General features: G+C 35.0%; 1 protein-coding gene and 1 long non-coding RNA gene across 5 annotated transcripts; both read right to left on the bottom strand.

Annotated features, from left to right (window-relative positions):
• Positions 1-204: 204 nt before the first annotated feature.
• LOC145632979 (uncharacterized) lies at positions 205-2,593 on the bottom strand. Its single transcript, XM_081685296.1, has one exon. The coding sequence runs from the start codon at positions 2,591-2,593 to the stop codon at positions 638-640; it is 1,956 nt and encodes a 651-aa protein (XP_081541422.1). The 3' UTR covers positions 205-637.
• A 15,386-nt stretch (positions 2,594-17,979) lies between these two features.
• Positions 17,980-21,131, bottom strand: LOC145630826 (uncharacterized). Of its 4 annotated transcripts, none has more exons than XR_014112265.1 (5): positions 20,959-21,131; positions 20,569-20,782; positions 19,972-20,177; positions 19,752-19,886; positions 17,980-18,255 (listed from the first exon to the last, which is right to left on the bottom strand). It is a non-coding gene; the product is annotated as an uncharacterized LOC145630826 (long non-coding RNA). The 4 variants fall into 4 exon arrangements; XR_014112266.1 differs by having other exon boundaries at positions 19,972-20,039; XR_014112264.1 differs by lacking the exon at positions 19,972-20,177 and having other exon boundaries at positions 20,569-20,821.
• Positions 21,132-22,875: the final 1,744 nt, after the last annotated feature.

Here is a 22,875-nt window from a genome sequence, read left to right as displayed (position 1 = left end):
CTCTCAGTGGTTTTGTATTACGAAATTTGTAACTTAAATTTCTTACCTTGGTGTTTGCAGACACAAACTTAAACTTTGCAACTCTGCTTCACTAATTCATACAAGTATAAAGGTAGGTATAAAGGTAGGTGTTGCAGAACAAAACCTCTGAATTTATTGTACTCGTCGATAATGTACCTTAGTGTTCACAGACATGAAGGGAAACAATGTATGCCTATATACAAATCGAGACTGTTATATTGATCAGCATAGCTCGCAGTCTAACATCTTGTAAGATTTCAGAATTGTGGTAGAAACCAATACAATCTGACAAATTATGAGCAATTAAGAGAATCACTGTAATCAAGCCATAGTAAGTGATTAAATTAAATCCGATCATCTTAAATGCATTTCGTATAGGAGACATGAGTAAAGTAGTTAATGGAACCTGTTAACTTTTGAACAAGGCAGACTATGTAGGCATGTAGCATTGGCAATAAATATAATCTAACAAAAAGGAAAAAAAAAAATCAAATCAAACAACAGACTATTTATCTTCAAGAGTAATTATTGAATTAAAAAGTAATCAGATCATTATACACATAATTATTAAACCTTTCAATTTTATCAGCCAGAAACTACAAATCACCCTAATTATTTAATCATAAACAACAAGCGTATCATACTCTGGCTTAGCAACAGCAGCAAGCATAGCAGCTTCAGGGTTCAACACCCCACCTTCCTCCAAAAACAACGTCACCAAATTCTTCGAAAAACCGCTAACAAGCGCAACCCCAGGTTCAGTGCTCGGAACTGGTGTAGCCATAGAGTGCCTAAGGTTCCAAAACACAATCTCAGGCACCTTTTCATACCCTTTCTCCTTATACTTCCTCTGTATCACCTTATAATCCGTCTCCCAAGCACACTGCGAAGCCTGATTAAACTCCATATCACTGAAAATAAACAGCCTCTTTATCATCTGTTCTTCAGGAATTTTCACACTTACTGCCACCTCCAAAATCCTGTCAAAAACCTTCTGCAAATCAGTACTGCCTCCCCAATCCATTTGCCTAATAAAATTCGTCTTCTCTTTCAATGTTTTTCCTTGGATGGTATGAAATCCCGGATTAGTACTAAATGTTATTAGTTTTCCTTTCCATGGTTCCTCACTTAGTTCCGAAATCAGTAGACCAAGAGCAACTGAAACTTCCATTGGCTCCCCTATCATAGACCCGGAAACATCAGAAATCGCCATACAATTGTTCAACTTCCCTTTCTTGGCTAAATCATCCACCATTCTCTTCCATTGAAGCTCGGCCACCTCACCGCCATTTTCATCATTTTTTAATGAGGCAATTATCTCATGAGGTAGCAATGCCCCGGCTGCAATCGTCGCCTTTCCACTCTTCACCTTCTCCAAGTACTCCACAAATCTTTCTTCATCATGCTTGTAAAACAATGTTTTATACAATTTCATTGCTACTGAAGGGACCTTATTGTAAGGCAATGTATCCCATTTCTTAGCACTTATATAAACCTCGGGTATATCAAGTGCCTTCCTTAGAGGGACTAACACCTCCTTCCTCAACCGATCACGGACCTTAAAAGCGTAGTGAGCATCCTCCATGTCCTTGTATTCCTCATACTCTTCCTTAGGAAACACTTGCCTCGCAATGCTTTCACAAAGCAATGTTACTTCATCATAGGAAGAATCAATTGTTGGACACCACTTTGCAGAAAGGCCTAATTTGTTTAAATCACCCTTTTGAAAGAATTCAATATCTTTTTTCAATAATTCTGCAAAAATATCAGCTATTGAATTGTACAAAAGCCGAAAATCGGATTCTTGATTATACTTGTTTAAAATCTTGTTAGTCCTCTCATTTTTCTTGTGAAGCCTCAAAGCCCTAGCTTTTTCTTTCTTTTCTTTTTTTTCCTTCTCTTTCTTTTCATCCTTAATTTTTTTATCCTCTTTTAATTTCCTCTTTCTTTCATCATTGCTATCATCACTATCGCTATCATCATCATCCTCCATGCTTAACCTTCTCATCATCAGCCTCCGCCTCATAAACCCGCCACAGATACCATAACGATACGGAAAAGAGGAAACATCCTCCTTAGGCTTCCTAGTATTGGAACCTTCTAGAAGACGGAAGAGAATCTCAGGCATATCCTTCAAGTACCCGAAACCCGAAATAGGGCCCATGTTAAGGGCTAGGGTTTTAGGGTGGTTTTCATGGAGCCATAAAGCGGCAGTGTAAAACCCTTCTTTGTCTGATTTACCGGTACCTCGAACACCCCTAAGATTACAGATCAACTTAAGGGTTAAAAGTGAGTCGTGTTCCCAAGAGAGTCGTAAAAGGCGAATGATATCCGAGGATGGCGATTTAGGGACAACATGGAAGAAGAAGTCTACGGCCGGGTTACCAGAGTTTTTGTAGGTTGCGGAACCATTTTCAGTGTAGCCTAAATGAGGGTGATAAGAAAAACGGGAAGAATCAGAAGAAGAATCCGATTTATTGTTATAAGACGTGGCGGTGGCGACGGAGGGAAGAGGAGAAAGGGGGATTTTAGGAGGGCCTAAGAGAATGGTAGTGTTGGCGGTGGATGACATTGTTGTGATTTTTAAGGTTAATTTGATTAGGGCGTGATCGATGAATGTATATGTGAAATTGGATTTTAGGTTTTAATTTATAGAAGAGATTACGTTGGGATCAAGTATTTATTGGGTTAAAGCGTTCGTAGAGGTGGTAGAGTGAGTAGAGGGAAAAAAAACAAACAAACAAACAAAGCCCATGTTCTAGACGGCAAGTGTTTGGAAGATGTCAAACAATCAAAATTAGCAATGTTTCTTAAAATTTCTGTAAAATCAATAATCAATCAATCAATCAATTACATCATACTAAAAGCGAATAAAAAAATAACACTTGTCAATATTGCATTAAAAATTTTCCCTCCAAAAGTATTATCTTAATATAAAAAAAATAAATCAATAATTATATCTAAATTATAACAGAGCTTTTTTGGTGCAGCAAGCCACACGGTGTGGCCTGCTGCCAAGTCTATAAAAATAACGGATTCTGACGCGCGTATAACGGGGTTACTGTTCACGCGCATAACGGGGTTACTGGTTTCGTCAGAGTTACTTGTATTTTTCAGGGGTTACTTGTATTTTTTTTTCAAGAGTTACTTGTAATTTTTTTTTCAGGGGTTACTTGTATTTTTTTTTTTTAGGAGTTACTTGTATTTTTTTTTCAGGGGTTAATTGTATGGATTAGTTTTTCAAGGGTTACTTGTATTTTCAGGGGTTACTTGTATTTTTTTTTCAGGAGTTACTTATTTATTTTTTTTCAAGGGTACTTTTTTTTTTAGGGGTTACTTTTATGGGTCAATTCAAGGGTTACTTGTATGAGTTACTTATTCAAGGGTTACTTCAAAGGTTAGTTGTATGAATTACTTATTCAATGGTTACTTGTTACTTATTCAAGGATTGCTTGTAGGTTGGTTTCAAAAAAAAAAAAAAAAAGGGTTGCTTGTAGGCCCCATACCAAACCAGTAACACCCTACAAGTAACCCCCGACCAAAACCAGTAACACCCTACAAGTAACCCCCGACCAAGACAAGTAACAACCTACAAGTAACCCCTGACCAAACCAGTAACACCCTACAAGTAACCCTTGACCAAAACCAGTAACACCCTACAAGTAACCCCTGACCAAACCAGTAACACCCTTCAAGTAACCTAACCCCGACCAAAACCAGTAACACCCTACAAATATCCCCTTACCAAAACCAGTAACACCCTACAAATATCCCCTTACCAAAACCAGTAACACCCTATAAGTAACCCTTAACCAAAACCAGTAACACTCTACAAGTAACCCCTAACCAGTAACACCCTACAAGTAACCTAACCCCTGACCAAAACCAGTAACACCCTACAAGTGACCCCTGACCAAACCAGTAACACCTTTCAAGTAATCTAACCCCTGACCAAAACCAGTAACACCCTACAAATATCCCCTTACCAAAACCGGTAACACCCTATAAGTAATCCTTGACCAAAACCAGTAACACCCTACAAGTAACCCCTGACCAAACCAGTAACCTACAAGTAACATAACCCCTTACCAAAACCAGTAGCACCCTACAAGTATCCTGTAACACCCCGTATTTTCGAACCATTACTTTGTGTGTGTTTCAACCTATAAAGCCTAATTTTTAATTTAAATCTCAATTTCTAAATTAAAATGCTAATTTAATTATTAAGACCGTTCTTTGTTTTAAAGGTCATCCCAACCTTTTTAGACTCTAATTATAGTATTTTGACATAACGTTTGAAAGTTATTATTTAAAAAGGTTCTATATTTGAGTTTTTATCATTTCAAATGTATTTGACTTGTCTAAATTGATATTAGCCTTACAGGGTGATTCCTTAAGCTTAAGCATCAATTTAGTAAGTGCTGCTAAATTATATGTAATTTTAATATCTAATCTATTGCGATTGATACAGGTCATCATGGGTGATTCCTTGACTAAAGTACCAATCTAATAGGTATAAAATGATTTTTGGGGTTTTAAAAACGTTTTACATGCAATCATATCATTATCGATAAATAAAGTTGTATTGGGTGATTCCGTCAACTCGTTTATCAAATTGGTATTGTATTGTTTATAAAGTATTCTTTAATTCTTTTATTTGTAAAACTCATTATAATGTCCGTTTATTAATTAGGTCATTATAAATGAATAATATTACTGATGTCACATTTCGTCTTTTATGTCGCTTTTCGGTACTTATGAACTTTATATACATTTTCAATATTGTGATTTAAATAATTATTTTCATTATTAATATTGAGGTTTCAGTTGAACGCGTTTTAAAATGCCTTCCGTTACATTCCTTTTCTAGTCTAGTTTCGAGTCGACTAGCATTTATCTATGGGTCGGGTTTTTCCCTTAAAAATTTCATGAATAAATAGATTAAGATAAGTAGCTTTCCTAATCTCATTCTTAAGCCTAAATTAATCATTCATCCAAGCCCATAAGTGTAGCTTAAGTTAGGGTTTATATGAAGCTCATTTGAAGCCCAATTTCTCTCCTCTCTCACGGCAGCCTTAAGGCTGATTATTAATCAGTTTTTAAAGCCTAAACTCCCTAGTTACTCATGTAATAAAACCCCCTTTACTCCTCTTTAAGTGGTTGTCCAAGACCCTTCTTCTTCCTCTCTTTTAAGGGTACAAAACAAGATGATTGAGCGTTATTTTCGCTGCTTGCATCTCATTTGTTTCTCTCCTTCTTTCCCTCAAAATTTTTGTGTGATCCCAAGGCTCAAACATGGGGATTTTCGTGGTTAATTTGCTGTTGCTTTTCCTCTCAAATTCGAGCACTCAATTGTACTCAAGAACATCAAGACAAAGGGGTGAATGGAGCTTCGTTTGGGGCGTTTTGGTGAGCAACCCTTGCTGCACTTTAATCTGATTTTTATCGCCTTCATTTAAGAGGTAACTAGCCTTTCTTCCCTTAGGTTAGAAATGCTAGGTTTTAGGGTTGGATTAATAGGTTAGAAATCATGATTAGGGTTGGTTTATTTTCTGATTTTCGTACATGGTTCTATGACAGAATTTCGTTTGAATTTAATTGAGTTTTATGGGTTTAAATCATGTTTTCCATGCTTGGATTTATTTGGTATAAAAGCCTAGTTGTTGTATGATATTATCATGATGTTTTATTAGGTCTTTATATGATTTTTTTGGGCTTTAAAATCTGATTATGAGTGCTGCCATGTTTGAGTGTTTACAGCATGTTTATGGAAGGTTTTACCATGATTTCTGCCCTACTACTGTTAGTATCATGTAAGGAACATCCCTAATTTATAGAGTCATGTTTAGGGGCATGTTTTGGTATGATTTTGTGCCCTAGATTGAGGTTGAGGTCTGCTGTATGTTCAGGGTTGGGAGCTGTACGAAAATGGAAAATTAGGGAGTGAATTGCTTAATTTTTTATGTTCAAACTTGTGCCTATTATGTCCTAGTATGTTTTATGGTATTGTATATTGTTGGGCTAAGTTAAATTATGAGCTTTGGTTTGTTTTAAAGTGATATAATTACACATACGCAATGCTGCCACATCAGTTCATGTATGACGTAAATAGAGGTGGTTATGTATATGTTTTGCTCAATTTTCATGCTTAACCTGAAGCTCATTCGGTTCTATTATGTTTTTAGAGTTTGTACTATAATGGGCTAAGCTTAGTTTCATGTTTCAGGTGGGTTTTTGGGTGATTTGGTATAATTGGTACTGCTGTACATTAGTATAGGGGCTGCTGTAAATATGACTTTAATTTGGCATGTTCTCTTTTGAATTTTAAGTCCGGAATGGTTTTATATGATGTCTAATGAGTGTATGTATATGCCTAAATTTTTTATTTTGCATTTTAAGCATGTTTGGTTGGGTTTTTATGATGATTTTCCGAGTTACTTGTTGCTGTCCTGTTTTGGTTGTTTTATGAAATTCTAGTTTGGATTTGTTGTTTAATAAAATGAATTTATAGGATTTTTATTATAACTATTATATGTTAGTTGAATTTATATGTTAATAAGTGATGTGTGAATTTTTGGGTATTATAAACCCCTAAAGTGAAATATTTCTGCGTGTGTTTGAATATGTGTGGGTTGTAATTGTATTGTCGACGTCGTAATGCTTTAGAGAAGGATAACACTGTCTTTAGCATCACTTCGCCAAGAGTTGTGAATGCACTTAATTGTTGAATTTCGATAATTAATTATATTCCCAAACTCAGACGATACCTTTTGTGTTTTATTAAGTGGAAGTGTGTTTTGAAAGGGAGTTTCAATTGAGTTTAAGAAATATGATTTTCTTATGCAGTTTGAATTGAGTGTAAGACCATTTTTGGCTTCTCTGCAGATTTCTAAATGAAATATATTATATTATTTATTTTAATTGATTTTGAATTGTGTGTGGGGCCATAGTCGGGTGTGAGGCCGAGTTGCTTCCTGATGGTTAATGAACATGCTAACTACCTGGATTGCGAGTCTTAGGTAGCTCAACCTGGGTTAATTGTTGTCGTCCGGGGGTGTGTAAGACCTTATAGGCATCTACCCATAACCGGGAGTTGGCCAATCTTAGACACGGTCTCTGCGAGACGACCGGGGGTTCGTCCTGACAAACCTTAGGAAGTGGATTGCGAGGCCACTAGCGTTCCCTCCATGCCAGTTCTACTGTTTTGAAGGTTTTGGGTTTGAAATATTTATATTATTAAATTATTACTTATTTGAAGTCTATATATTATTATGATTGAAATTGAGTGATTTAATATTGATATTTCTGTTTTAAGTTTATTTTGAAATATTTCATTGTTTGTATGGTTTGATGGTTTTAAGTGATTTCATTCGAGTTTTCAAGTTGATTGTGGTTATGGTTTCTTTCTGTTAATTTAAGTCTAAGATCTTCTATTTCTGATTTGAGGGAGAACTGCTAGTTGCTCCCCACTGATTGTGGAACGTTGTTATAATTTGCAGGTTTCATTTGTTTATTTGATATCTGTGACGCTGGGTTAGGGATTGAGAGTTTAGAACCTAACTTTTAGGCTTGTATGCCTTTGTTGTTAGTTGACTGTTTAATTATTTTGAATTTTGTCTAGTTTGGCCGATAAGGGTTGTTCTGCCCTTGGCTTTTGAATGTAATTGATTTGTCCATGTTAAAGTTTGTTTGCTATTTTCTTTTGTTCACATAGTTTGCGCTTAGCTTAAACAACTTAATTTGGATGTGTGAATAAGTTAAATTTGACTTTTAGACCTAGGTTAAGCTTGACTTTTCTAATCGAAGTTAAGTAGCCTCCCGTTCAAGCGTAATTCCGCTAACACTTCCAGTTCCAAAAGGGTTACTTGTATTGTATGGATTAGTTATTCAAGGGTTACTTGTATTTTCAAGGGTTACTTGTATTTTTTTTTCAGGAGTTACTTATTTATTTTTTTTCAAGGGTACTTTTTTTTTTTAGGGGTTACTTTTATGGGTTAATTCAAGGGTTACTTGTATGAGTTACTTATTCAAGGGTTACTTCAAAGGTTAGTTGTATGAATTACTTATTCAATGGTTACTTGTTACTTATTCAAGGATTGCTTGTAGGTTGGTTTCAAAAAAAAAAAAAAAAAAAAAGGTTGCTTGTAGGCCCCATACCAAACCAGTAACACCCTACAAGTAACCCCCGACCAAAACCAGTAACACCCTACAAGTAACCCCCGACCAAAACAAGTAACAACCTACAAGTAACCCCTGACCAAACCAGTAACACCCTACAAGTAACCCTTGACCAAAACCAGTAACACCCTACAAGTAACCCCTGACCAAACCAGTAACACCCTTCAAGTAACCTAACCCCGACCAAAACCAGTAACACCCTACAAATATCCCCTTACCAAAACCAGTAACACCCTACAAATATCGCTTTACCAAAACCAGTAACACCCTATAAGTAACCCTTGACCAAAACCAGTAACACCCTACAAGTAACCCCTGACCAGTAACACCCTACAAGTAACCTAACCCCTGACCAAAACCAGTAACACCCTACAAGTGACCCCAGACCAAACCAGTAACACCTTTCAAGTAACCTAACCCCTGACCAAAACCAGTAACACCCTACAAATATCCCCTTACCAAAACCGGTAACACCCTATAAGTAACCCTTGACCAAAACCAGTAACACCCTACAAGTAACCCCTGACCAAACCAGTAACCTACAAGTAACCTAACCCCTGACCAAAACCAGTAACACCCTACAAGTATCCCCTGACCAAAACTAGTAACACCCTACATGTAACCCCTGACCAAACCAATAACACCCTACAAGTAACCCCTGACCAAACCAGTAACACCCTACAAGTAACCCCTGACCAAATTAGTAACACCGTACAATTTTTAACGTAGAATGTTCGATTTGAGATTCCACGAAGAAAAGGAGCTCAAATTTCTTTGGTTCTCATCGATTTCACTACCTCAAATGTTGTTCATGATCTTAAGGATAATTAATCACAATTTTTCACAACAATTTGACACCCAATTTCTACAATTTCAGGCTTTAATTGTAGCAATTTAGCAAAAAGGAGAGAGAAAATTGGTAGAGTAGAGATATGGTTGTTGGTGATGTGTGGTTTGGCTTGAAGAAGAAGCTAAGAAAAGAGGAGAGAGAAAATGGGTGGAGTAGAGATATGGTTGTTGGTGATGTGTGATTTGACTTGGAAAAGAAGCTAAGAAAAAAAAAGAGAGAGAAGAGTTGTAGTATTTTACAAAAAAAAAAAAAAAAAAAAAAAATTGTGGCTGGCCACACCGTGTGGCCAGCCACATACAAAAATTTGTGAAATTATAATACTTTTTTTATATAAAATATAATTTCTTTCCAAAAATATTAAACTATTCATTATAAATGCTACATGTAATTTAAATGTTTTCTCTTGTCGGTATACACCATTTGATATTTTAATACATGAATCATTCTATTTATATCAATTACATAATACTAAAAGCGAATAAAAAAAACACTTGACAATATTGCATTAAAAATTTTCCCTCCAAAAGTATCATCTTAATATAAAAAAATAAATCAATAATTATATATAAATTATAATACTTGTTTTAAATAAAATATAATTTCTTTCCAAAAATATTAAACAATCCATTATAAATTCTACATGTAATTTAAATGTTTTCTCTTGTCGGTATACACCATTTTATATTTTAATACATGAATCATTCTATTTATATAATTTTTATAATACTATTTTCAAAAGTATTTAACAACCGTGCATTGAACACAAGGGCGGAGCCAAGGGGGCTGGCGGGGGTCTTGGCCTCCCCTTGGCTCAAGATATTAATTAAATTTGCTCTTTATTGTCATTAATTTTGGTGTAGTGGAGTTGGTTTTTTCATGTGATAGTATGCAAGTTGTCAAGGGATTAAATCTTGTAGCTAACAATTTTTTTTTTGTTCTAGAGTAAATGTAATACATAGGTATAATCTTGGCCCCCTTCACTTAGAAATTCTAGCTCCGCCACTGATTGCACCGGATTTAAGCTAGTAAAAAATGAAATACCAACTTTCATATGTGGCCAGCCACATTTTAATTTTCAATTTTTAATTTTCTCTATCTCTTCTTCTCTTATTTTCTCTTACTAACCTTTTCTCTGTAATTGTCAATGGTCGGAGCATCGACTTTTGCCGTCTTCGTAGTCGTCGAAGCTCCAAACCAACCCAGATCTCCTGAAGTTCCAAACCCTAACATTTTCCCCAAATTTCAATAGGTTTAGGTACGAATTTATCAATTTCATTCTGTAGGCGTCGCTCGAAGTGCGCCTACGTTAAATTCATGTTGTGAAAATGCTTGGCACTCATAGAAAGTGGGAACTGACATTACGATTAGGGACAACGATTAGGGGCAAAGCAAAGTAGGGAGCCGCCAACAAGTTTTTAAGGAACTTGTAAACCGTTCACGGATCATAAAAGGCAACTACGAAGGCAACAACGATAAATCAATAATTATATCTTAAATTATAATACTTGTTTTATATAAAATATAATTTATTTCCAAAAATATTAAACTATCCATTATAAATGTTACATGTAATTTAAATGTTTTTTCTTATCGGTATACACCATTTGATATTTTAATACATGAATCAATCTATTTATATAATTTTTATAATACTATTTTCAAAAGTATTTAACAACCGTGCATTGCACACAAGGGCGGAGCCAAGGGGGCTGGCGGGGGCCTTGGCCTCCCCTTGGCTCAAGATATTAATTAAATTTGCTCTTTATTGTCATTAATTTTGGTGTACTGGAGTTGGTTTTTTCATGTGATAGTATGCAAGTTGTCAAGGGATCAAATCTTGTAGCTAACAAAATTTGTTTTTTTTTTTAAAGTAAATGTAATACGTAGGTTTAATCTTGGCCCCCTTCACTTAGAAATTCTAGCTCCGCCACTGATTGCACGGGATTTAAGCTAGTAAAAAATAAAATACCAACTTTCATATGTGGCCAGACACATTTTAATTTTTAATTTTTAATTTTCTCTATCTCTTCTTCTCTTATTTTCTCTTACTAACCTTTTCTCTGTAATTGTCAATGGTCGGAGCATCGACTTTTGCCGTCTTCGTAGTCGTTGAAGCTCCAAACCAACCCAGATCTCCTGAAGTTCAAAACCCTAACATTTTCCCCAAATTTCAATAGGTTTAGGTACAAATTTATCAATTTCATTCTGTAGGCGTCGCTCGAAGTGCGCCTACGTTAAATGCATGTTGTGAATATGCTTGGCACTCATAGGAGGTGGGAACTGACATTATGATTAGGGACAACGATTAGGGGCAAAGCAAAGTAGGGAGCCGCCAACAAGTTTTTAAGGAACTTGTAAACCGTTCACAGATCATAAAAGGCAACCACGAAGGCAACAATGATTGACCCGTGAAGGTTACACCCCATTCATAATCCATGAGATTACTAATGCCATATGGTTCGGAACCACGAAAAGAGGATCGGGGATGATGGTACGAAGTGAGTCATGGATTTACATTCGCCCGTATTATCCTCTACTCGATTCTTATAGTGAAAAGCATACCTGCGATCTCAAAGGCATGCAAACAGAGATTCAATTCGCTCCAAACTATTATTAAGCTAAATTGGTTTAATATTAATGCAACATATAATTCTAAAATATCGTGATCACTTGATTAAACAACAAGATTAAAAAGGAACCTAAATCAGTTGTCCAAATTATCTTATTAGGCGTGATTTTCAATTACATATTCCCTTTAACATGCAATGTGGTGATCATAAAATAAATAGAATAAACATTAATATTGGAAGCAGTTTAACAATAATTGTGTTAGTCAAATCATATATAAATTATAAACCTAATAATGATACTAGCAATATTAAAATAAAATAAGAGTAATTAAATTAATTAATTACTCACATTCCGCGCGTTCCTTTAAATTGCTACATCATGAATAAATTGTTAGTAACTTGAATTAAAATATAAGCAAATCAAAATTAAATTAAATAAAAAGTAGAGTTGATTTGGTCCAAACCCTCAGTTAATTATATCTTTCACGCCTTGGTTTAAGAACGGAACCTCGGGTTAAGTATAGACTCCTTGGAGTGCTTAAGGGAAGAATGGTGTAATTAGGAATATAGGTTTAAGGCTTAGAATTTGAGAAAGAGAGAGAGAGAGAGAGAGAGAAGAATTTTTTGGTGTAAAAGAGAGGAAGAGAGAAGGATTTGATGATCAAGCTTCTTGATGACCAGAAAAGGGGTGATATGACCTCTATTTATTGAGAAAAAAGAGGGGTTGAAGAATTAAAATAAGTTCCGAATTAAATCGGAATAAAACTCGATAGACTGCAGTTTTTACGGTTTTTGTTTTTATCATATCCTTTGATCCAGAAATCGGAATAAGATGAATAAGATATCGTTGGAAAGCTCTTGAAGTATAATTTCTAACCCAATTAGAATCAGATTAAAATATTTTATATAATATAAGATATGGCCAAAATAGTGAGACGGTGTCAATTTTGGATAGAGTTTGACATTTTATTCATATCTTTTCCGTTATAGCTCGGAATTGATATTATAATATATCATTGGAAAGATAATTTCGAGGACTATCCAACCAGCTAAGATTTGGATAAAAACTGAGGCACGAAAATAATATATGTCTATCTTTGAACGTCTTTCACTTCGAATAGAATTAGGATTTCAAAAAGAAAAGTTTTATCCAATTTCCAACTCTTTAATCTTATCTTTTCAAAAAGGATAATTAAGATCTTTTAGAAACTTATAGAAGATTCCAATTAATCCTAATTGTTTTAGGAATGGGATTAAATCTTTTGGACCCTCCACATGATCATTGGGTCGTAGGTAAGGTGGGCTTAGGTTCGGTTTGGGCCAGTTTAATATTTTTGTCATAACTTATTCGTTATAGCTCGGATTTGGGCTTATAATATATCGTTGGAAAGCTCTTTTAAATTCCCATCCAATTATTAAATCATTGGACCCAGATTATGGACCAAAATAAACTGGATTAAACGTTTTTATACAAAGGACATGAAATGAATGATTTTAAAGGACACGAAATGAATGATTTTGGGTTTAAAGGCACGAAAAGAGGAAAATAAGATATGGTTTGGGGAAATGGGATAGGATTTGGGTTGGTTTTATGAAATGGAAATATGTATTTAAGCACTCCAAGATTAAATACTCAACCCGGCCAATAATGGCGGTGAAAGGTTGTACTGTTCATCATCGGGTTTGGTTTTGGGGAGACATTTTTAGGTGTCTACACATTCCAATTTCCTATTTATTTCTGTTACCTCCATCGTCATCTTCATCTCCGCCGTCTTCGTCTCAACCGTCGTCTTTGTATCTACCGTCGCGGGCGTCACCGTCTTCGTCTTCGTCGTCTTTGTTGAATTTTGTCGTTGTTTATGGGATTATTGTACCCCGTTATAGTTTTGCATTCATCAAATCATCAATCCACATAATTGCATGTATTTTAAATGCAAATTTATATTGAATCTTGCGATTACTGACTACTAGTAGTGTGTATCTTATTATTTTTGTATATTAAGGTGCTTTTCTTCGAAATAAATGGTAGATCTCATGAGATTGTGAAACTCATGTAGTTTTGTATCAATTCATTGAAATAGATACCTACACTTGTCATAGTTGTCTACAATTAAACAAGGGGTTACTAGGTCCGGTCAGGGGTTACTTGTTCAGAGGTTAGTAGATTTGGTGAGGGATTACTAGGTCAAGTGAGGGATTACTTAATTCGGTCAGGGGTTACTTAGTTCAGTGAGGGATTACTTGGTCAAAGATTACAAAATTTAGTCATGGGTTACTTGATCGGAGGGGTTACTTGGTTAGGGGTTACTTGGTCGGAGGGGTTATTGAAAGGAATGGTGCCCTTCGAACAAGTGTATTATTTTGATAGTGGGTTCAGGATTATTAGAAAACTAAAATATTCAGTAAGGTCAAGTGATCGGAATGCCTCGGTGGAGGCCGCTTTCCATCAGTAATATTAATGCATAATTAATATTACAGCTTAATCTTGACTGAACCCTTCAGTTACACCCAAGCAACTAACGAGCCAAAATGACGAATTAATTCGGATAGAATTAATGAGTCGACCGAGTAACTTATATTTAGACGTCGGAAATTCAAGCTTGGAGCGTCAAAACCGAGCGTCGAAGAATCTCAAATGTCGAGACAAAAATTTAGGGATTGGCGAGACGGGAAAATGCTTTAAGTAACAAGTAAAAACCCTAGCCACGCAAAAACAAGGGAAGTGCCAAATAGGAGTGTGCCACGTGGCAGCAACCACGTTGGCAGCCACCAAGTGGCAGCGTGCCACGTGGCAGCGCGCCATGGTGGCAGCGCATGTGGCAAGGGGGCCGTGAACCCGGGTGACGTGTCATGGACACGGGCCAAAAGAAAGTGGCCCAACCGAACCCAACTTGGGGCTCAAGGTTGGGTGACACATGGTTAGCTCACAATGCATGTGAGTTGCCTTGGGGACCAAGTGAGAAAGTGATCCTCATCTAACCATGTGACACTTGTTACTTGTTCCTTGGTTTATTTAACTAAGGGTTGAATTCATCAATCTTTCCATGTGGGATATTTTTGTGAAAAAAGTCCCACATTGAAAGATGAGTCGAATTCACAAGGACGCTTTCCTTATAAATAGCCAAGGCATGGCTTGGGATTACTTGCTTGAGTAAGAGTTGGAAAAGGGATCACTAGTAAGTGAAAACCTTTGAACTCAAGAGTTGGAAAAGGTATCACATTTAGTGAAAGCCTTTAAACTCAATTACTCAGGTTTATCGGTTAGGTGTTGCTAACCCCAAGACATTGGACCTAGTCGGTGATCGTTGTCGCGGGTGGATCATCGTTGGAGGCTTTGTAATTTCAAAACTAGCTTTCAAGTAAGAGCCCAAGTGGTCCGGTGAAGCACGCTCCAAAAGGTAATCTTTTTTCTTTAATCTTGTTGTTAAGTTAATTATGTTTATGGTTTTATTTATTGCGAGTGCGGTCTTGTTTTTGGGTTTGTTTCCGCGGTGAGTCGGACTCACCAAATCCCAACAACGGTATCGAAGCCTCGCTCGTTTATTTTAAAATCATAATATTTTTCAAGGTGTTTTTTATGGCTTATTTTTTCTGGTTTTAAGTTGCTAATTAGATTAATAGCTCGTTTTATCCATTTTAACCTCGTATTAGAGCTAACTTCAGCTCCCGAACCCATATTTCGACCCAAAAATAGTGAATGTTGGGTGGAAAAGGTGTTCTAGAAATGGTTTTCCCTTTCAGGACTCGGTTTTTAGCCAATAAACGACCAAAAATGCACTTCTCGAGGGGTTTTTCGTTTTTACGAAAATTTTTAAGTATTTCTAACCTTGAAAATTAATTGCATATTTATGGTGGTTATGTAATTGGTTCAATACATATTTTATATGCAATTTTAAACCTTAGGCATGATTACTTGGTGGTAATTTGTGTTTGAAAGCTTGGTTTTATTTTTCACATAATTGCAAATTAATTGCATTAAGTGTGAAATTGTTGTTCTTTGAGGCTTCTAAGTACTAAAGATTCAATCTTTAATTATGTTAAGTGATTGAAAGTTTGAGTTACTAAATTCCATGAATTTTTGTTGAACTTTGTTAATTTAATCATTTTTTAGTTTATTGGAATCATAAAGTTTGAAACTTGTGATAGAAATTTGTTTATCTCTATATTGGAAGATATGATTTTTCAAGGATTCACAAGTATTAAAGTTGGAATCTTTATTGAACTTAAGTTCATTTTTCCAACTCCCTTTTATTTTGTCAAAATCTCAAGATTAATTTAAATTAATTAAATTAATAATGAGTAATTGCCCTCTTATTTTTGTTGCACCAAGTTAAACCAATTTTATTAAAGAATGGTTCTTGGAATAATTTTTGGTTTTATGCACCTGGATGAATTTATTTAAGTTGGACTTGTTATATTTTCATTTTTCCTCAAAATTAATTGATTCTAAAATTAATTTAGAATTGATTAAAAACGTCACACAAAATCGGGAATTTTCCCAAGGTATGAGCACCAAATCGAGGCCTAAGAGTCCCAAGCATGCTCTCGGCCAGCCAGGCTGCTCACGCAACCCACATGGGGCTACCGAGGCTGTTGGGTGCCTCGAAGAGATGCGCATGTGTGCCGGGGAGCTGCTGTGCGGCACCATGGCGCACCATGGCAACCGCCTTATTGCTGGCCGTGGGTAAGCCGTGCGTGGGGCTTGCATTGAGTGTGTATGTGTGCGTAGCTTGGTACAAAATTGAGGGTAATATGCGTAGACATTGCTTGTAAAGCAATGTGGTGCAATGAGATCGTGCGAGTTGTGAGCACTCCAAGTCTTAATGCTAGGCACTTGAATATTTTGGACTACATAATTTTTGTTTAATGTGTCGTTTTAATTATTTTAATTATTTTGTTTTATTTAATTATAATTTTGGAGGGTAGGCCTCGAGTTTTTAAGCGACATTTGCAAAAATTTTATTTTGGTAAATAATTGGATTGGGTTTTCCCGGCTTAATTAATTGGATTAAATGAGTTGGATGCGAAATTTAGTGGGAGCTTCAAATATTAATTGCGCTTATTTACATAATCGGTTAAAACAACTTTGACTAGTTTTAATTAGGCGTGTTAATTGGATTAACCACCTAGATTAGTTACTAGTTATCGCGTGTTTATGCATTGTTACCTGTTTTATTGTTGTAAAATGCATGGGCCATTCACAAATAGTGAATGGATGAATGGAATGTATATTCTCTCATAGGTTTTATAAAAATGGCAACTAGTAGGGCCGATTAGGATAGAAAATACGGACTGCGATCCGTGATGCATTTTTGTAAATCTAAATACGGTTTGCGTACCTTTGAGTATTTTTGTACCTGAATATTTAGATTAGTCCTAATCGATACTAGTAGTTGCATAATTTTGGTCAAGTCTTGAAGACGGAGGTTCTTCGAAGACAAAGCCATGAAGTTGCAAAAGAAGACCTTTTGAAGACTTAAAGAATTCTAGGGGTCATGCTAGTTGCCAATATGCATCAAAATGCTTATGCTTTACATATTCATGATTATTTATATATGAATTATATGTTAGATGCATGTTTAGGATTTCGAATGTTGTGATGATTAATTAAGTTCACTTAAATCAACCAACATAGAAACCCTAGGTCCCTAAATATTGAGTAAAATTGTCATTCCAAAACAACACTTATTGACCTATTGAGAGTAGTAATGGGCTACGCCAAAGCGAGGCATTACTATTACTCCCTAGACTCATAAGGCATACCGGGTATGCAAGTTGGTTTTGGTTGTACTCAACGATATGAGTGATGGAGTCCTAACATGTCGTGACAAAAAGAAAAAATTTTTGAGAGAGCATTAGATGCGACTACTTATTCAACCAAGAGTGGCTAGGAGCCATTAGCAAAGTGTTGCTTACCTTAGGAGATTGAGTGTTACTAGTAGAAAAAAATGCTATTTGTAACTGGCGAAATTGACTTTTTATAACTGGCATTGTTGGTTGCGAATGCCACCGTTACAACTAGTGAAAACTATTTGTAACCGGCTAATGTTAGTTACAAATAATGTACTATTCGTAACTGGCTTAACCTTACGCCAGTTACAAATAAGCTATTTTCCAAGTTAAAAAGCATACTATTTGTAACTGGCGTTAAGTTATGCCGGTTACAAATAAAGCATTATTTGTAACTGGCATAGCCTAACGCCAGTTACGAAAAGTGTTTTTATTTTTTTTTTTTAAAAATGGTAGCAGTAGCAAATTCCTCTACTGCCACCATCCGTACACTACATTTATATATATTTTTTTTTAATGTAAAGACCATTAATTGTTAATAACTATCAATCTAACCAATATAAGACCAACTTTAAGCGACATCTTGTAAATTATATTGAATTGATGTACTTGTGTAAATTACAAATATTTCTCTCACAATTCACACTAAATAATACTCTATAACTAAAAAAAAAAAAAAAAAAAAAAAAAAAAAAAAAAAAAAAAAAAAAACTAGTTAGTTAATTGATACAATGGTCAACCTTCATGACGATTTTGTCGATTTTGTCTCCGTCTGCTTCACAAATTTGACTATTCTGTATGGGATTGTAACAGTTCACACTGAGCACTTGATATTACGACAGAATTCTATATGGGAAAGAAATATATACATAAACAAAAGCCAAAATTAAAAAAGGGTTGTTTCACACAGTCACCAAGTGAACTCTACCAACATGGTCAATGCATCAAACTGAGGGGATATAAAAAAATAAGCAAAAAAACTGAGGGAGACTATTCACGTAACATCAAACATCGACATACACTTAGGAAAGTCATTCTTTGCAAAATTATTTAATTAACTTGATGAATATAAGTGCCTAAACTAGCTCAAAACTCTAGTGAACTCCAACCTGAACATTGTATGTAATAAAAACAAATTATCTTTATAGCGTTTGATTAACAAGGACTGTCCCCTTAACAGCATAACCTTTGTAAAATAAACAGAACTGCATCAACAAAGGCTGGAAAAAATAAGATAGCAAATTCAAGTTATATGAATAAATAGCATGGTTTATAAAATATTTTCTCGTGTAAGATTATAAAAGGCAGGTGTAACAGTTCAGCAAATTGTGAAGAAAGCATATTGAGCTCGAAACTATGGACATCATTTATCTGGAGAGATAGAATGAGAGAACAAGAATGCAATACATATCAGGGAAGAATACAAGACTAGCCCCTAAAAAATTGCAAATATTACATCAATAAATTGCATATGAACACCCCCCTCCCCCAAATAAAAAAAGGATAGGCTAAACCATTCAAAACCATGCCAATACCATTCAAATTGTATATAGCAGCATTTTACAAAATGTCAAGGCATATAACAAAGTAACAGCACATAACATGGAAATTACTATGCTTCCTGAGAGTTTCTATGATCTTAGAGAATTTCAAAGAGACAAGATAAACTAATAAACTTATGGCCAGCAACCAACACCCTATAATTCAAGCATCAAAGAAAAGAATAAGAGTAAGCTCTCCATAGAGTTTTTCTTAGGTTCTTGTAATTTTGCAAAAGCCTCATGACTTATAGATCCTTCTATCATGATAAGTTGATGACAGTTATATCGGAATTGAAACAAAAAAAAAACCATAAAGCTAACATGTCAGTCTAAGCTTAAACACAACACCTGATCCATACATTTTATGCAGTTGTTTTTACATAGGAAATAAAATACTGAAGAGTATGATTTGATAGCAATCCTTCACCGCATAAACTACAGTAAATTTGGACTTTAAAATGACAAAAGAATACCTTAGAGTTATGGTCACTCATCAATTTAGCCTTACAACTATTCCAAGAAAACCCGCAAACTAGGTCCTCAGATATGAAGCCAGTTCCACAAAATAGGAGCATTCAATAACCGCAATTAACTTGCACAATTATTACACAGTACACAAATATAGCAATCATACAGGTGGGCTTCAAAATTCAAAATGAAGCTCCAAGGTCATAAAACAAGTACAATAACAATAAAAGAAGACACCAAGGAAATACATGAATCTGCTTCAAAGCAGGGCAAACACTTTCAGTTCAAAAAGTAAAGAAGCTATAGATGAAAATTAAGAGGGCAAAAAAGGACCTTGGTCAAGAGACTGTCCTGCTAGCTTGTAATTGCTGTCAGCATGGCTCTTTGCTACCACACGCTCATCAGTCCAAAAAATATACCACTTAACCCAATCAATAGTTTTGTTATAAGGCACTTTCAGCAAGTTTTCTGTTTTGGCACAAAATGATATACACAAATAATTAACCAAAAGGCATGAATAATGTAAAATATGAGCAATGAATAGATTGAATACCCCAATAAGCCAAGGAGAGAACCACCAGATAAAGTAATGAAAAACGCCCCGCTCTTTTACTGATGCATCTGATAATTAAGATATATATTCTACCAAGTCAGTGCTTAGATCATCTAAACTCTCATGAATCCTTAACTCTCCTCTACTCGTCTAAACTCAAGGAAACACCATGCTTTCCTTTATACAACAAATTTGATGAACAAGTTCTGTTTCAACAAGAAGATAAACTCTTCAGTTTTAATCAACACACATGAAAATTCAAGTAATACACCTAATATACAACAATGCAACTATACATGAAAAACAATAATCTTAATTTTTCTTTGTAGATTAAGTTCAAAAAACAGAAATTTAAATCTAAATTTGCATTGTAACAAAAGTACTACGTAGACAAAATTAGGAGAAACTCAACCAAATACAAATGAAACAAAAAAGTCACTCCCATTACTATATATAAATCGTAATTGTTGGTTTGTATGAATGCCCAAATGCAATGCATTAAACAAATACCCAATTTCTTAATTGTTAGTTAATTAATCAATCAATTTAAAATTCATAAAACTAGGAAATAATTACAAAGGATACATTGAGCTATACCTTATTTAACTTCTCAATAAATCATCTTGCTGCGGACCCACCCTTAGATAACCCCCTGCAACGGCGGCAAGCCAAGTACGCCACCCAGCAGCAACGTGCTCTACTGCTACATACAACGATTTCGGAATCATCCCACTACTCGCCAATGATGGTGAGGAATTACAAATTCCGGTTTCTCTCTCTTGCGATCGAACCCCTTGCCCCCAATTTGCTACTACGAAGCCAAATTTGAAAGAATCACATAATGAAACCCCTAAACACCCATTAAATTAAATTTAAAAAAAAAAGGCGAAAACAAACCCTAGAATTTCATATTTTTATTTCTTGAATAATCGGTTAGATAAGAATTAATTAAAATATAAATAAATTAGGAGGAGATCGAGGGCGTACCTTGTTGATAACTTCCATGATTGAGTTTGGAGGAGCTTCAGAGCAGTTTTGGAGGAGTAGAGCAGTTTCAGAGGAAATGATCCGTCAAAATACATTACATTCAGAAAATCACATATTCACAAATGAATGAACTCACAATTTCAATTAACAATTAAAAAAAATAGATTAATTAAAAACTAAACTTGGAGACTAGAGTTTTGCTTTGTCGAAGAGAGAGAACTCAGAGAAGGCTAAAGGCAAGCAGGCGAACACCGGTCGGCCGTTGGCGGAGTGCGGCCAACGTCGATCTGAGAGCAGCGCCAGTCCTTGAATGAGAGTGAGGGGAGAGGAAGTCAGTAAGAAGTTAGGGTTCTTCAATGTTTTCTTTCTGTAAAATAGGGAATTGGGGATAAGTAAAAACCAAAAAAAAAGAAATTAAATAAAGGTGTGTAGGCAAAAGAAGCGCAGACTAGTAGGCAAGTACCAACTATTTTTTTTTTTAAACTAATTTTTTTTAAAAAAAAAATACAAGTGAAGCGCGAGTGGTGGGCGCTAATATTAGTAACCGACCTTAATAAAGCCCCTTACAATTAATAAGGTCTATAAAGTTTGACTTATTATTTGTAACTGACATTTTTTACGCCTCTTACTAAAAGTTGGTCAGCCTATCATTGACCTACTATTTGTAACTGAACTTGGTTATGCTAGTTACTAATACTAGTTTATTTGTAACCCGCATTATCTATGTCAGTTACTAATACTCTTTTTGTAACTAACATAATTTATGTCAGTTACTACTAGGGCGTTACAAATAGCACTTTTTCTACTAGTGTTAAGACAAGTCAAAGCATGCTTAACCACTCTTTGTTTCTTTGGATCTTGGAATCGACTTAATCTCGCCAAATGGGGACAAATTTAATGCATGGATAAGACATTTAATAAGATTGAAAATTTGAATGAATACCTTTTAATTTTCAAACTTATTATGTTATTTACTTGATAAATGGTTATACTTTGCACATATATTTGTAGAATTACAAATTAAACTGTATTGTTTTCCATGATTGGTAAAGGAAATCTTTGAGAATGGTTCTCAAAGAAAAGTAAAGCATTTCTAAAATACAATTCTCATAAATGACTTTTATAACAAAGTCCGAAAGGACGATTAGACATCATGTATTCAAAATACTAGGTAGTTTTGATAAAAACATGAAGTATTGAGTTGCAAACTCAAATTGTCAATATTGACAACCAACATATCTTTTCGCTTAATACATAGATGAGTAGGACCTATTGATGTAGTAATTCAAGCGTGAATTAAAGGAAAAGATGGAACTTTATTTTACGGCGCATTAGATGCTTAATTATGCCTAACAAAGTATAAAAGTCAAAGACTCTTAAAGAAATGGTTCTTAAAGATTATGAGATAAAGTATGATAAGAAATATAGGAAATGAGGAACAAAGAAAAGGAATAAGATTCCAAATATGCTAAAGAGTTCATGTTATTCTAATTAACTTAGCAAATTATTATCTTCACAAGTATCAGATACTACTTGAGTGTTCCACTTTATAAGTGATCGACCTCAAACTATTGAAGATAAGCCAAGTTATCGAATTACAAGCTTAAAATAAAGCAAGTGGTGCTACATTAGTTGTAAGGTGGTATGCTTTGTTTAAAGACCTTTAAGCTAAGGATGGAACAAATAAATGGTTATTATGTTCCATAATCAGCAATTGATCCGTTTACACACGGAAAGACTCCCATTCAAAGCAATGAGCAATAGTTGCAAATTTATTTGAATGGCATGGTTGTCTAAACCATGAGTCAAGAATTCTTGATTATAAACAAACATTTTCTTAACATGATAAACTGGCAAAAGCTCAAATTCATGGGCATGATCTACGTTCCAAACATCTTTAGCAATGTCACATCAACA

This window comes from Chenopodium album, chromosome 5 (assembly GCF_948465745.1).
Source record: "Chenopodium album chromosome 5, dcCheAlbu1.1, whole genome shotgun sequence".
NCBI lineage: Eukaryota > Viridiplantae > Streptophyta > Magnoliopsida > Caryophyllales > Amaranthaceae > Chenopodium > Chenopodium album.
This window is presented reverse-complemented; position numbering and strand designations above follow the sequence as displayed.

What these genes read in the sequence shown, in the direction of transcription:
- LOC145632979 (XM_081685296.1), bottom strand. Translation starts at nt 2,593, where the DNA reads ATGTCATCCACCGCCAACACTACCATTCTCTTAGGCCCTCCTAAAATC.